At 41.1% G+C, this 16857-nt stretch overlaps 1 protein-coding gene across 1 annotated transcript in view; it reads left to right on the forward strand.

Moving 5' to 3' along the window:
• col5a1 (procollagen, type V, alpha 1) overlaps nt 1-16857 on the forward strand; it is a 76626-nt gene that overhangs the window by 23309 nt on the left and 36460 nt on the right. Inside the window, exons 5-9 of the mRNA XM_040000100.1 lie at nt 10433-10564; nt 12634-12741; nt 12854-13234; nt 15712-16266; nt 16368-16424. Of these exons, the coding sequence (XP_039856034.1) occupies nt 10433-10564; nt 12634-12741; nt 12854-13234; nt 15712-16266; nt 16368-16424 (1233 nt within the window). The remainder of the gene's footprint in view (nt 1-10432; nt 10565-12633; nt 12742-12853; nt 13235-15711; nt 16267-16367; nt 16425-16857) is intronic.

A 16857-nucleotide genomic window follows, 5' to 3' on the forward strand; every position in this document is an offset into this window, starting at 1 on the left:
TTAGTAACAGAGGCTGACTGATGTGACTGATCCTTAGCCAGCTGACCTTTAACCTTACTGTTACTCAGCCATATCAGATGAAGAGAAAGAAATATGACATCACTTCCCTAGCCACTGTCGCTAAAGTTTCCCTGAAAGCCATGGACAAAATTATAGCCTTGTAAACAAAATCGAGTTTCTAAGTAAGAGACTTATCTGCAAAATGAACTCTACATATGAAGCTTTTTATCCAGTGTTGTGGGGAAAATGTGGTTCATGAGGGAAAAAGGGAAGGATGCCAATTTTATTGGAGCACAAATAAAGATATCATGCCATCTGTTTATATGTCTGCATTCTGTGTTACAGCCATTATTTCCCCTCTTCAGCCTATTAGCTCACAGCTGCCAAAAAGATGACGGCATTTATACGTTTGTAACTCTGCTCTACTTCTATTATTTGCCCCTAGCATACAAATCAGGAGATTGGGGTGATAGTGGAACAATTAAATCTTAGCCAGCTATTATAGCGGCGGTAACAGTTCAGTAGTTACCGTGGGAACGGACAGATATTTTGTGGGAGATGTTTAAAGCCCCCCCTGCTGTGCGTCTGCCAGTTAGGAGACAGGACAGGCTCCAGTGCTGCAGAAAATGGAAAATATGCCACATAGTTTCCAAATTATGCTCAGGTTGCACTCCTTTTCCTCCCATTACTCTCTTTGTAGTTTAGTCTGATCCCGTGTTGACTTTTGCCAGAGCTGGTTACCCCCGAGAGCTGGTAAGTGTGAAAACACAAAATAACATATGTGATTTCACTGTCGGACCTTTTACATTAGAGTCTGGGGATTTCCAGGTCAATTTCTTCAGAAAACTGCAAACCTTTATTTTTATTTTTTGCACGATACTTAAAAAGAAAACATAATTGCTGGTAATTGCTGATTTATAAGAGATTTTAAAAATGACATACTTAATGGGTCCTAAAGGGAAAGTACAACCCCGAATCACATTTACATATTTTCCTTCTTGCCTGTATTGCCTCTTAATCCATTTCACTTGTTTTGGAGAGAAAAACATGAAGTGAAAAGATTAGGATTTATCACACTGTTAAATCAGAGTGATTGGTGATTGGTGCTATACTTCTTTTTTTAGTGGAGCCTTTCCTTTGCATACAGTAGTAAGAAGAAAAGCAGTACTATGCTTAGGTGGTTTGTGGTTTGGTTTCTGACAAGGTTTTTGTGGTCACAAAGAGAGTGTCTGTCCTCTTGCACCACTCTATTTTAGTTGCTTGGTTAAGGGTGCTGTGTTTGTATGGAAGCCCGTTTCCGCCACTAAATGAAAAAAAAAAGCTAGTATCCATAACTCGAAATTTCGAGTTATTTTCTCGAAATTTCAACTTATTAACTCGAAATTTCGAGTTAAATTTCGAGTTAGCTTTGCCAATCAAAAATATACACCTGGAAGCATATGGCGCAGAGGAACGTGCACTCAAAAACGTATCCCAACAAATTGGCGCTTTCGCGAGTACGTTTGCTGATAGTAACACCATGTGATTCAGCTAATAACACAGGGATTTCATCATTTGTGAAGCCAGGCTGAAAACACTCAGCAATCTGTGCATTCACGACTGGATGTAATACCGGTAGCTTAGCTGTAGCATTTGTAGCTGAGGGCTTCAGCTTCCGGGTAACAAGGAAATGACGTCATTCATGTAGATTACGGATTGGCAGCGCTAACTCGAAATTGCGAGTTGCTTTTCTCAAAATTTTGAGTTAATAAATCGAAATTTCGAGTTAATATGTTGAAATTTCGAGAAAGTAACTCAGAATTTCGAGAAAATAACTCGAAATTTTGAGTTATGGATCCTTTTTTTTTTTAGTGGCGGAAACGGGCTTCCATAGTGTTTGCGCTTGTGCCAATAAAAAGTGTGAAGGGAATTAAAAAGATTTTTAGATGTGCAAGTAAGCAAACTTTTTTTGGAACCAGGTACAGTAATCGGTGCTATTGCAGACTAATTGCAAACTAATTGTAATCTTTTGTTTTTTCCCTTTTTCTCTATGATTGTTGTTTGAATGCTATCAATTGCCGCCATTATTCAGTATAAGCTGCTTTATATCATAGGTTAAAGACCCTACAATATTAATGGGAAAACCCTAACAATCACATGACCCTCCTATGAGCAAGCACTTGGCAACAGTGAGAAGGAAAAACTCTCTTTTAACAGGAAGAAACCTCCTGGAGAACCAGGCTCAGGGAGGGCCGGCCATGTGTGAAATATCTTCTTGAAGTTTTCACTTGTTTTGAGATGATGACCATGGATCAGTAGAGCTACTCCTCATACACTGAAATGCGGAAGTGCAAGCATAAAGCTATGTGTGTTTAAAGCAGATTTAATGTAAAATGAATGTAATAAAAATGACTATACTCATTTTATCCATTAATTTGAAAGCAAGTCAAAGATCGCCTTGATTGTTGAAATATTGGTTACGCTGACCAGTGTCACCCCTGAGATCATCATTTTGTGGTTTAAATCTGCTTAAGAGTGCTTTCCACAGCTATGGTCTTCTCATTAGGATTAACAGTTCTTTGATTCAATGAACAAACTCCATGAAAAAGCAAATGAGAGTGTAGCCTGTGTAGCATTTAGCTTGGTTGACATAGCTAGCTAACATGAGGTCTTTTAGAAAGTTGTTTACTCTCATACCCTTACATTCTCTTCCTCATATTTTTTAATTTCGATTAAACCTTCACTTATTTTCTGTTATATGTTTAGCTCCGGAAAATATTCACACAACAGTTAAAGCAAGGCGCCGTTTTATGTTTGGGAATGCAACCTGGAATGCTGACCCCTGCTGGTCTTTGCAAAATCTACACAAAAGTGGTAGACTGGTCATTCTGACGAGAATAAGCGTGTCATCAACCAACATTAGATTAAGGTGTTTTGAAAACTATCAAATTAACATTAGCATAACAAAAATGCAATATAAAGAGTAGCTAAATCACCTTAAAGGGTACTTCTCTGACAGATATACCTGTGGGTACAGATTAGATATTATTGTTTCTCTGTTTGGATGTATTTCTAGTGTCTCTTTATCTCTGCATGAAAGACTCCAGATTCTAAATGTACCCCTGATTTCCTTGTTTAATGTTGTTTCAAACTGAGTTTGCCAAGAACAATCAGAGATAATTTAATACCCATCCCTTAGTTGTAAGTAGCATTCAGTGAAATGGCGACCTGTGGTTGGTCTGAGGTAACCTAAGTGGGACAGATGAACCACTTGGCCCCACTCAGAGTTAATCCACAGGGGAAAGCGGTTGAATTGAAGCAACTGAGGTGGAGATGTGCAAACACAGCACTTCTTGTCTGGCCAAAAGCACAGACAGCAGCTTCCATGAATGTGGACAATGATAAGGTGGAGTCTTTATCACAGAAAGACATATTCGGCCTGTTCGACAGTTATAGGGGAAGACATCAGAGGGAAGTTTTGAGTGTACAGAAAACAAAATAATGTTCTGAAATGAGAAGGGCTGGAGGAGAGGGGGGAGGTCAGAACAGGAGGTGTGGGTACAGGAGCCAAAAATGTTGGGTCATTCGCTGGAAAGAATGAGGAGTTCTCTCCCCAGCTGATGTCAGTCTTGGAACAGGAGCCGCACCACATGACATCATCCAGAGGTTTCCTTGGTATCCGCTGATAGGCTGTCCCAAGAGCGAATGGGAGGGTGAGTGATAAGTTTGGTAGGATAGGTAACAAAACAGAAGATGATTACGCTTTAGATATACAGAAATAAAGGATTAATGATGAAATGAATAGGGAGGGTTAAAAGTAATAGGGTAAGACTAAGGGAGCAGGGGAATGGGTCTGGAAGCCTTCAGTCGGAGTGGAAAGAAGCAAGTTGCGGGGCCCCTGTAGAGCAGATAGAGCCAGGAAAAACTAATAAAAAAATGCAACACATGAGCTTGATGCTCATAATGAGCTTTAATATTGTCATGGCCTAATGGGTTTTTACACATCCTGTTTTCCCATCTTCACCTCAGGACTTTCCTCCATTTTTTCCCGCCAACATCTTTATTGTTCACATGTTTCAGTCATCTAAGGTAAAGATTTGACAGAATGAGTGATATTTGCAGCAGACTTTGCAATCTCCCAATACACTTTGAACCCTTTGTCACTCAGTTTTCATCGGTCGGTTTGAGTGACTTTGCCAGACCTTGGCTTGGCTCCTGTGTTATTAATTTTTTTCTCAGTTAATAGTTTCAGTAGCTTTAGTAAAAGCATTTCAGTCTGTGGCTCTACTGTTAAAAATGTACGTGACCTCAGATTTCCATTGGGTGTCAGAAAGCAGTAGCAGTTTGTTCAGTTTTTCTAATGCGTGGATAATGGCCTCTCTTCTTTTGCCCCATTAGAGGAGGCCAAGAAATTTGATGCCCTGCTTGGGTCTCCATGACTGCTTTGTATAAAAAAAATTATAAGTGGAAATTTAGGTTCTTCCACAAAGAAAAGAAAGGGGGGGAAAAGGAGATCCGGCTTCAAGTGGACAATAAAAGTGGTACACATAGTAATTAATCAAAGCATTACAAAAGTGTGTCTCTCATTTACACTGCTCATATATTATACAGGACTTCCTAATTTACCAATGTTATAGAAACTTAAAAAAAAAAAAAAGTAGCCCCAATCTTGTGTGTGTATGTGTGTATGCATTTTTCCCCCTACTCAATATAATTCACTAGTATAGTGTGTGCTGGGTCATTTTTTCTGTTAGGTTGACTGTAACACAGTCAGAATTTAATGCAGAGTTTCGCCCCGGGCTGTCTTTACTCTACAGAACTCCAAATGAGGGATGAGGGATTGTATGGCGTGTTTCACCATGTGATCCAGGGACCAGTGTTTCTGGATGGATCATCTCAAATGATCTCAAGGTCTCAAATAACCCTGAATTGCAATGTAGGGAGCCCTCAAATCCCCTGTTCAGAAGTGTGATGGCAAATTAGCCCTTGAGCGCAGACACTGAGAAGGCCACAAACATGGCTGATCAACATATAGCTCAGAGAAAGTTCTGTAACTACATTCCTTCATCCAATTCACTCATCTTACACTCTGCTTTCTGAATTCAAATGCATTCTGCCACAGTATAAATCCTTAATCCAAAGACGCCATGATGTTCAGTTTATATTGAAACTATTTCTATGAGATGCTGACTGATCATCATGATCATTTACAAGTCAGAAGCTAGTGGCGCTGTCAGTCTTTTTTTTACATTTACATCTTTCTAATGGCATTTCAATTCAATTAGATTAAATTTTATTTATATAGCGCCAAATCACACCAAAAGTCACTGCAAGGTACTTTATACTGTAAGTAAAGACCCTGGAATAATACAGAGAAATCCCCAACAATCAGATGACCCCCTATGAGCGCACACTTGGTGACAGTGGGAAGGAGGAACTCCCTTTTAACAGGAAGAAACCTCCAGCAAAACCTCTTTTTGTTTAAACTTTCCCAGGTTTTAAACCTATAGTCTTGGAAGCAGGCTATAGATTTCCCAAACTGGTTACGGCAGATGCAACCAGTTGTGGCAGATGCAACCAGTTTGGGTGAGGGGTGGGCATAAATGGAGAGGGCACATATATCATGCAAACTCCAGTGAAATGCAATGAAATGCACAAAACCCAGCCCCTAAATATATGATAAAGTTTAATCAGCACTTGAAAAAAGTTCCAGCAGAAAACTTTAGCTAATAAAGAACTCAGTGTATGATGCTGAAAGTCCTTACTGAAAGTTTAATTTACCCAATCACACAAGTACTTATATACCTAACATTACACTGTGATGGCAACTGTGGATTGAACCACCAACCTTCTAATTAGTAGACAGCTATACTCCTTAACCCACAGCTGTCTTTGCCTTTACTGTGGAAAAGGGTTGTGGTTAGGATATGGACCTGGATCCTAGTAGCCACTTGCTCCACATACTTGTGTCTTCACGTGCTTCTTTGCATTATCTTGCCCAAGGTATACATCCTGCTTCACTGAAAAAGCACACTACTCTGTACATTCTAGGCCAGACATCACTATCCTTGGGATAGATGGAATTTCCACGGATAATTAAGATTTTCCTTAACTCATGTCAAAAGTTGATATTTCACTCCCTTTTTTTCTCCGTGTTATTCCTTTACTGTGTCAGCAAACCGTGAAGTGTGCCCTCAGCACTTTTTAATGTAGATTTCAGCAAATACCCAAGCCAAACGCCCTCCTAGGTGAGTGAAGCGGTTTCAGCTATCCCAAAAGAACAGGAAATGGGAATATGCCTTCCCGCAGTCCATAGAGATGTGGGATTAAAGTCTTATGTGCAGTGAGTGTCGCAGGGGCTGGGAAACTAAGGGTTAGAGTGACACGGGACATCCAGAGGGAATCAAAAAACTGGGCAGCGACAATGAGGTGGGGGAATGGTTACTGTAGGGGGCTGTGTTGTGGATAAGTGGGGCCGGCAGACAGACATGTTGCTGTTGGCAGCAGCTCTGAGGACTGAGATTGGACTAGAGTCTGGAGGGGAAAGTGGATGAAAATTCAATTGATGTCTGACGACGGTTTACATTTATGCATTTTGCTTTAGTTTTCTGCACGTGCGTGTGTCTACACATATACTTCTATACCTACATGTGCGTGGTTATGTGACTTTCTATGCATGTGTCCTTTCTGATTTATTTCCCCTACGCAGCGAGCTGACCTCTGCAGCTTGTTGTTTGGTTTTTGTGGTCAGGTTGGACAATGCCCAGACGCTGGGGCTGCATGTGAGTGCGCCGGTGTGGGCTGGCAGTGACACCAACACTTGGCTCGGAGCTCGGGGGTGACTGTGTAAATATGTTGGGAAAGTAGCGCTCCTTAAACTGCAGCAAGACCTCCAAGAGTTACATTCTGCTCTTTGGGGGCCACCTACTCATTTTCCTATGCTGACATCTGATCGTAAAAATGATGAAAACTCACCTAGAGTTTTTCTTCTTTTGACTGCTGCCTTTGTCTCCTGTGAGGTTTAGAAGGTAAAAAGAACCATTATCAGATGTCCCCGTGGATATGTGAACATAATGAGCGTTGGTTTGTGCTGTGTATTTTGTGGTACACTGCTCTAAGCTCGAGAAGGTGCAGATTTCATGGGACACAGTGCCTGCCCCTCCACCAGCAGGGCGGGGGGAGTTGCCTTAGGACCTTCCTCTAATCAAAATGCACCTCTTTTGGTCTATGCTCACCTAATGCTTTAAGTATGTCTCTGTGTGTGCAAGTAAAATGAAAAAGACGGAAGAAGAATATGTGTCCACTTTTAACCTCCAAACATAGCCACGTTTACTCCCGTTCATTATGCGATGTGATGATTTTGAAAGGTCACCAATATTGCTTTTCGTCCTATCCATCGCATTTTGTAATTCAGAAGACGGAACACAATGAACTTGGTCCACCCTGCATGATTGTGGGTCAGATACAAATGGAGACAGATGTTTGGCATTGTACTCACCAGAGCACTCTCCTGCCCCCATCTGGACATAAGCAGAAAAATCTAGCAGTGTTGTGTTTCGGGAAAAAAGAAAAAAAAGAAAAAAGGGTGAGCTGGGGAATAAAAGCTTAAAAGACTGTGTGATATTTTATTTAGGAAAACGCTGAAAAGATGAATTTTTCAATGGCATTGATCTGTACGGATTTGCTCCCATTCCACATTCTTGCCGCGAGCTGTGGCCTTGCGCTCTGCGGGCTTAACATGTTATGTGCGTGCAGGTGTCTTTCAGCGTGAATGGTGTCCAAGTGAGGCTGGCTGTCACTCACAGCCACAGGCGATGGCTTTAACACCAGAGCTCGACATCAGGCGAGCTCTGGCGAGGAGCAGAGTCGTATTTCAGCAGAGTCTGGGGAGATGCTGACAACTGCAGCCCTGTTATTGTCTGAGAACTCTGCCTTAAGCACTGCTCTGATGTGCCACATGATGCTGAAAAATATCACTGTCCCTCCTCTAACAGGAGAGCTGATTGCATGTGTTCTATGGTTTCACCCAGCGTTTGGGTGTTATGCTATAATACCAGGGTTTTTTGGTTGTTTTTTTAACCCTTTGTCTCGGATGTCAATCACCTCATTTCTCGGGGTCACATATCGGCTCCTTGCGATGTGACTCGTGAGGTGAAGAATAATCTATAATTTCCTGTTAACCAATCAGCCTTATTACACGCTGAATGTCTGACTCTGCAGTTGCACTGCCGTTTCCCCTCGTCAAAATTATGGTGACACAGCCCAACCCATTTGCACTAATGGAGTAAATTCCTCATGCTCTAATGGGTTGCTGGACTAAGCTGGGCATTCAGGGCCAGAATTCAAAATGAGAAATTTAAGCATCAGCATACGTCTGCGGTATAGTATAGGGAACATTTAGCTCCTCCCCTCTAACTGTAAAATAGTAGCTTATGCAACATTTGGCTTCAGAATCCGTGGAGTGACTTGTGGTGAAAAGAGGCTCAAAGACAGGAAATCAGAACCAGCTTTAGTGGTTGCCATGCCGCCTCGAGACTTCGACAGTAGTTTTACTGTGAAGGTGTGCAGCTTTCAATGTCGGTGTAGAAAACAAAACACACAAGAAAGCGGTGGACTTACTATTATCATATGCCTGGCAATTGAGGCTAAAAGTTAAAGGAGGTCTTATACAGATATGCAACTCATAAAACAGCTGAAGTCATAGTGAGAGCCTCATTATAAACTCTAGTGGAGGTTGATGGATGTCAGCCTTTTTTTACTTCTATCCCCAGCAGGGCCTGTGCAACAGTATACTTTTCTACATAGGCAAGCAAGGACCTCTTTCTTTCTTCTTTCTGTGTACATGTCACAGATCATTAAGCGCCTTCTGCCACGGTGCTCTACGTGCTGCGAGGATGTGCTAATTAAAGCTTTGGTGTATGATTAATAGTCTCGTCTTGGAAAACTTAGGTTCATGCAATACCACTTGTGGCCATAATGTACCCTGACATTCCTTTGGCTGCTGTGGGAGATGGAGGGGGGAAAAAAGAAAACAGAGAAGTGCAAGAATGGCATGTGAATAGGAAAGCGGTGCAATGCTCCAAACGGAGGGGGCTATTTTGCTGTAGAGTGGGTTTATTTCTTATTGAGTGTGACCTCATTTCAAACACTGAATTCCCATCGTCCCCTGTCAGCGCAGCTGCGGCACACTGCTCCGCTGAAATAAGAGGGGGCATTGCGCTACAGTGATACCAAGTCTACCCTCCTGTAGATTGTGGCTTCAGAGGTGGCCATTTGAAATCTTCAAAGTCCATAGCTGGGAGTGCTGTGTAATGGCTCCTCTAGTCCTTCTGTTTTGGAGGAAGAGACTGATTTCCCCGCATCCACTATAAAGTCCAGCTATAACATAAACCAAGGATGGAGCAGGAAACAACTTCTAGTGAAGTGTTTTGCAAGGGTTATTAAAGGATCTGAGGCAAGGGGTACTGAGTGGTATGTTCAAGCAAAGCAGTGGGATTGGTGCACTTCATTGAACTCTCACTGGTTAGACCACAAATGCAATCCATTTATGCATGTCAGTAAAGAAAGCTCATTTCAGCTGGAAAGACATGTTGAGGGTTTTTTCTTTTTCAACTTTTGGCAATTGAACATAATTAAAAACACTTCATCCTCCGTGGCGGTCCGTTCCCATAGCTGCGTCGCTTCACGATCCTCCTGCCTCCTGGAAATATATTTGTTTCAGCTACGCTGACATCGTGTTTGATTGATGTGGAATGACATCACTGAATTTGGAATTGCGATCAGGACATGTTTGGATAAATGCAATACAAGGTTTCGGTGCCATATGAATTCTTTTCAGAAACATGTGGGAAACACACCCAGCTCCCTATGTAGCCTGGGGATCCTTCTGAGCCTTTCTCTCCCTTGTTCTCTCTCAGTAATTTTCTAGCAGCCTTCTCTGTTCTGTCTCTTTTTTAACTTCTCTCTGTCTTAAATCTATCTTCCTCTTCTTCTGTTCCACAACTGCATGTCCACTCAGTGTATACATAGATATACACAGAGCTCTTATCTCTTCTGATCTAGTCCTAGCTGCAGGTCTGCTCATGCACATGCCTTACACAATCAGTTTGAAGGTAAAATCACTTACGATTCACACAGACTGAGGTCAGGCTTACATGTTGTGCTCCAAACATTTGATCTTGTTTATTGTGTTGCTGTAACTCTGTTCGCCTGACACTCTTAACTCTGATGCAAAATGGCATTCTTGGACCCTTGACAACGTTCTTCATCATTTAGTCACCCTGAGATTCCCCTGGCTTGACCTAGTTTCTTGACTGCCTGTTCTGCAGCAATGTCACATTTGCAGATGTAGATGCTTTCCCTTTTTCACCTCGCAGGTCACACAGTGTCAGGCATTGCTTCTGTCATTTTCATTTGTTTACTTATTAGCATGCATGTATGTTTGGGTTTCTAGGGAGACATCCAGCAGCTAATGATTGTAGCAGACCATCGTGCTGCCTATGACTACTGTGAGCACTACAGCCCTGATTGTGAAGTGCCATCCCCTGACCAGCCACAGAACCAGGACCCCGGCACAGACAACACTGTGAGTAACATTACTTTTCTGCTTTTCAAATCATCTCTGGCTCCATGTTTTATTCTGGCACTCCTCTAAATTATTTTTTTGTGGTTGGCTGGAAGATACACAATGAATTCAAATCAGTAAAAGTATCAAAAAAAGCCTGGTTAAACAAAAAGGTATTTAGCTGGTTTTTAAAGTGTACACAGAATCGGCTTCCCAGTCTTCAGTCTCATACGCAGAACAACCAGCAGATTCTGATCCTGTGATCCAAGCCTATGAGCAGCAGTGTGCTCTGTAAGGAGCTGGGATAAACAGTGTGTTTAGAGCTCAGTATGTGAAAACGAGAATTTTAAAACAAATTCTAAAACCTACTGGAAGCCAGTGTAAAGAATATAAAATGGGAGTGATGCTTGCTCGATTGTGGGAACCCGTTAATAATCTGGCCGCAGCATTCTTTATTGCTTGAAGACGTGAAAGAGATCATTTATCTAAGCCAGTAAGCAAAGCATTACAATAATCTAAGGACGATGAAAAAAATGCATGAATAATTTTCTCCAGTTCCAAAAGAGACCATAAGTTGCAATTTAGAAATGTTCCTTAAATGAGAATAGCAGGAACAAGACATGAATTTTACATGTGAGTTGAAACCTAGAGAGGATTCAAATATTACACCAAGGTTTGTAGCTCTGACTGATATGAACAAAATGAAGTAAGAGCCCGACTGATTTGAGAATATAAATCACAAGGAGATATAATCATGTCTTAGTCTTGTTGACATTTAAAATAAGGTAATTATTAAAGAGCCAACCAATAACCTTGGTTAAACCATGGACTAAAGTGAGCAGCCTGCACAGCTGGTGAGGCTTAAAAGACATATATAGGTGAGCATCATCGTCACAGAAAAAGCTTGAATGGTGCTTGAATTGTGATAGCAAAAGAAAGGAAGTAGAAAAAAAATGTAATGTACCCAGTACTGAACCTTGTGGAACCCCACAGCTTAAAGAAGCAGTGTTAGAAGAGAAAATGCTCGTCCATGAGAAAGAAAGAAATGTAATGCAGAGCCAGAGATAACAATGATGTGGTTTTTGTAATTTTGCCTCCGTACAATCCCACAATGTATTTTAAAGCCAGTAATCAAAATGTGCGAAAGTCTAGAACTGCTGGATGTCAACAAACGCTGTGTTTCCCATGAAGATGTTAGTGTACAAAAAGCTATGCATCTAATTATACATAAATGACAAAAAAATAAATAAATCACAAGTTTCTTCCAAGTTTTTTTTTTACTTGTTAACCAGTGCATAAGTGTAAGTGCAGCTTTGTAGGCTACCGCTTACTAGAAGCAGTTTTTGTAGATTCTTTGCATACAGAATGAAACTACACATTATAGAATCCAACAAAAGAACCACTTAGTATTTTCTTGCTGGTCTTACTCATGGAAATGATTTCCCTTAAACCATAATTGTCTCTAATACTCAAATCAGATCTTTCTTAGATCCTGTGCTGAAAAGAGCCTCTTGGCATTGTGTAAGAAACCTGCAATGTGCCAGAGGAAAAGTGCTGACTGGGAAGAACCAAGTTATCAGTCTATGCATTTACTTAATCATGTTTAGGAATGATGTGGTGCCTGCCTAAGCTTGCATTCATGCACTGTGTCATTTTTCCCACTGAATACCAATATACTCAGTGTGTGCTAATTAACGGGATGTCAAAGAAGTGTTACAGGATGAACAGGAAGCTCTTCCTTTTGACTTTTTGATTTGCCCAGGGCCCTGTTTGTTACACAAAATCTTGCCCCTCTGTTTTCCTTTTTTCTAAAGATAGGTGCTGGAGTCATTAGGAAAACTATGTAAGAGCAATGTGTCATTCAGTCATAGCAGTTTACAACAGGCAGACACAGTGTGAGCTTTCCACAAGGAGGAGGAACTCCTGTGTGCTTCTGATCGATGGTCGACCGGTTGTACAAACATCAGCCAGCCAGAGGCAATAGCGCAGTGCAACATATTTAAAAATCATGTTGCCAATAATTGATTGCCAATCTTTCTCTCTCAGTCATACACTCTCTTAATGCTGGTGGAATGTTTTTCTCCCTTTAGAAGAAAGAGGAGGACAGCTACTATTATGAATACCCTTACTACGATGATTTGGAAAAGCCTTATGACTCAACTCTTGATTCTGAGACAACTGAGACAACCACAAAAGAGGTACCATTTCATGTTTGCTCTAAATGCCCGCATCTTATACATAACTGTATTGTTTCTATGTTACTACAGTAAAGCATCCAATGCCAACGTCCCCCTCCAAATATCTTTACAGGAGACAGAAGGGGACAGTCTGATCACAGGGGGTGAGATTTTGAAAGGCAGTTCTACTGGCACCGACTGGACCTCCATCTCCACCGGCTCATCCTCTCGCTCATCCAGTAGCTCTTCAAGTACTGACACTGGAGGAGGAGAAGATGATTACGCATTGGGGGTCACGTACGGCACCTATGAGGGCTATGACGACTACTATGACTCCACGTCTGCACCTGGTGGCGTTGATACCTCTCGAAGTGTCACCATCACCGGCATCGGCACTGGGGGCGAGGTGGACCTGGGAGCAGGGGGAAGGGTTGATTTGGATGCCGGGACTGGAACGAGGGTCATCACCACTGGTGAAAGGACTACAGTCACAATCTCCAGCAACAAAACATCAGTAGGTGGACATTAATCATGGGAGTTAATTGTTGTCAGTATTACTGTACACCTTTATGAATGGTATTGTACTTTGTATATATTCATTTTATTTTCTTTGTTCTTTTAAAAAAACTTTAAGAAGTTTGTAGCGCAGGCAAAATCAGACAAAGGTAGGGTGACAGAATACACAAACATGTATGTAGGAATTAGAGATGGACCGATCCGATATTACGTATCGGTATCGGTCCGATACTGACCTAAATTACTGGATCGGATATCGGAGAAAAATAAAAAATGTAATCCGATCCATTAAATATCACGAAAGCACCTCACAAAACTTGCAACACGCCGTAACTCACCTCAGAACGTTAGCACTCGGAGCAGTATGCATCACGTGATAGAGCGGCTGTGGCATGAGGGACCTGTCGGATAGCATTTGGAGCTTCGCTAGCAACCCAGCATTTCATCTCCAACAAAGTTATCCCCGAGAGAAGTAAAGCAAGTGTGTAAGTCCATCTCTGAATGTTTGTAAAGCATTCCTGCGTTAAGCTTAACAAGCGACTGCCTCTTCTTGCTGCTACTTCAATCATGAAACTGCTTAATGATCAGCTGATCGGCTTTTCTGTCACGAGTCCATCTCTCTGGTTTGTTTTTGGCCCACTTTGCACCAGAAAGAGGAAACCAGCGGCTGAACAACAGCAGCACGTTTAAGCTTGATAAGCTGTTGTTAGAATTTATTTAATATTACTTTCTACTCGAGGATCTTTTTCTACGTAGCTGACGGCTGGTAACTGTGCAGGGGCGGATCTAGCAAAGTTTAGCCAGGGGGGCCGATAGGGCATTAACAGGGAAAAGGGGGCACAAAGACATACTTTTCTTTCTTATTCTCATTTAAAATGTCTAGCTTTTAATAAATAATTATCCGAATCTTACACCCAAAGTTTTAATTTGATGTAAAATGGATAGAAGTCAATTACTGTATATAGTGACTATTAAGTCTAATATATATACCCTAGTAAGCTATAGTACTTTTTCCTTTGGGAAGGTACCATCTGTGCAGTCTGCAATTTTGTTGAAGAAAGATGTTGAATCTATTTAATATTTCTTGAAAAATAATTGATTTCTGTGCATTTTTTTTTCACACTGCATCAAATTAAGGTTGATTACGTCGATTAAGCATCATGAGGTGGAGCGTGAGGGGTGGTTCCCTATTTTTTATTTATTTATTTTTGTTGTTGCTGGGAGTTGGAACCCTATTAGTTAGGTTGCTTAATATTTACGCTAAGTACTCTTTAAAATACCAGAATAGGGAGGATGGTGTAGGTTTAAGTTTATTAGATTGATCAGTATTACTGAACTATGAAAATTTTTTTTTTTTGCATACAGGTATAACAGAATAGCTTTAGTGTAGTTGTTGTTTTAAACTTGAGTATGAACTTATACAAAATGCAGCAAGATATTTAAAAAAAACAGTTTTGTTGATTAAAAAACACTATATCGGATTCATATCGGTATCGGCAGATATCCAAATTTATGATATCGGTATCGGTATCGGACATAAAAAAGTGGTATCGTGCCATCTCTAGTAGGAATAGCTCATAGATAATAACTACTGATTTGTGAATAATGGGACATAAATGTAAATTGGGCTTATTATGTAATATTATATTACAGTTTATTTCTAACTAATTAGGCGGCTCATTCTCATTCAGTTGACATAAAACCTTTTTGGGGCCTTCTTGAAAGAAATGTAAAGAATGTAAAAATAAGGTCAGAGGTCAAATGTGACTAGATAGATAGTAAAGTCTACAATAAATAAACAAAAAAGTTAATGTAAAAGTGCACAGGTGCCTAGTAAGGGTCTGAGAAAATGTACATGTGCAACAGTGATTAAAAACAAAGAAAAGTAAAAATGAAGCATAGATTGGATGCAAACTATAGTGTGATGTTTAGAATCTCCATGTACCAGTATCATTTCCTACATGCTGCCAATACAAATGAAGGCAGTAGAATTGAAAGCATAGTTTTAAAGATAAAAGATGTTTCATGAAAGTTTGACCTTATTTGACCTTGATTTGAGATTCAAAGTTAAGTGATATTTATGTGTGTAAACAATAGCAGTAAGAAACATGGTTTTAAATAGCTCTATGTAGCATTATTATCAGCATTAAATCTATTGACCTTGAAGGATAGGTCAGAGGTCAAACTTGTCATGATATTTTAAATCTCTATCCAATACTTTTATACGCTGACACACCACAATGGTAAGTCAATTATAATTAGATTGTCAAATCAATACGTTTATCTTGAAAATGTTGGTGGATGTAGGCCCAATGTTAATGGATTGTTAACACCACCCCACTCTACACCCCTACAAAATTTGATCAGAATTCATTCAAAACTTTTCGAGCTATCATGTTTATGGATGGAATGGTATTCAAAAGGCCACATTGACAGTTATCCTCAATTATTCTGTCCTGTTAATTGTTCCAACAGGCAGGAGCCTCCCACGATGACTACGGATCCTACGGATATGACGACTATGACTTTGACAGGACCCACACCATTGATGGAGATGGCAGCAGCAGCAGTACAATAAACATTGGAGGTGGAGGCAGCAGCAGCAGCAGTACTCTGAACATTGGAGGTGGAGGCAGCAGCAGAAGCACTACTGTGCACGTCAGTGGTGGAGGTGGTGGCAGCAGCAGCAGCAGTACTCTGAACATTGGAGGTGGAGGCAGCAGCAGCAGCAGTAGCACTACTGTCCACGTCAGTGGTGGAGGTGGTGGTAGCAGCAGCAGCAGTTCCACCATCACCCTCGGGGGTGGAGGAAGTTCCGTGTCAGTGGGAGGCGGCTCAGCCAGCGCAGGCACCGGAAACCAAGGGTCCATCGCCACCGGCACTGGCCTGGATGTGGATGCCTATGATTACACGGAAGGGTTCAATCAGGAGGACCTGAAAAACTATGACGGAGAGCTAGATGAAACCTACGATTACGGCACAGAGCTGCCTAACATAGGGCTGCCTGCTAACACTCAGGATTATGGGCAGGTGAAATTAAACAGGATACACTGCAGAATAAAAATAAATCATAAAGGTGATGAAGATAAGTGAGGGTGGGCTGACTTTGTTTTTGTGTCTGTGCTGTGTAGGGTTACGGAGCTCATGGTGAGAAAGGACAGAAGGGAGAGCCTGCTGTTATTGAGCCTGTGAGTATGACTGTTTGAACAACATACACAAGCAGCAGACGAAGGCTCCGTTTGGGCTCATGGGGAGGACATATGTGTAATCCACATCTAAACACAAACTATCCCTTACTTCCTGAATAAGGCTCCATAAGCCACACAAGCTCACCACAGTTTTCTGTTAGCATCCTCGGACGAGGCCTTGCTCCTGGCTGTTCATCGTGGCTAAAGCATAAACATTTGTTGTAGAGCCATGCGGCAATTGTTAATAAGCTCTACACACGGTGTAGGGAGCGTGTAATCACAAGGGAAGTAAAACCAGGAAGAACAATAGGAAGTATGAAAGGAATTGTTCAATTAAAAAACCTAAAACAGACACTCATATATATATGCAGGTAACACTGTGAAAATGTCTTCTTATATGGATATATATGTCACAAAAGGTTTGCATGTATCT

Source organism: Simochromis diagramma, unplaced genomic scaffold (assembly GCF_900408965.1).
Source record: "Simochromis diagramma unplaced genomic scaffold, fSimDia1.1 OVJJ01000596.1, whole genome shotgun sequence".
Taxonomy (NCBI): domain Eukaryota; kingdom Metazoa; phylum Chordata; class Actinopteri; order Cichliformes; family Cichlidae; genus Simochromis; species Simochromis diagramma.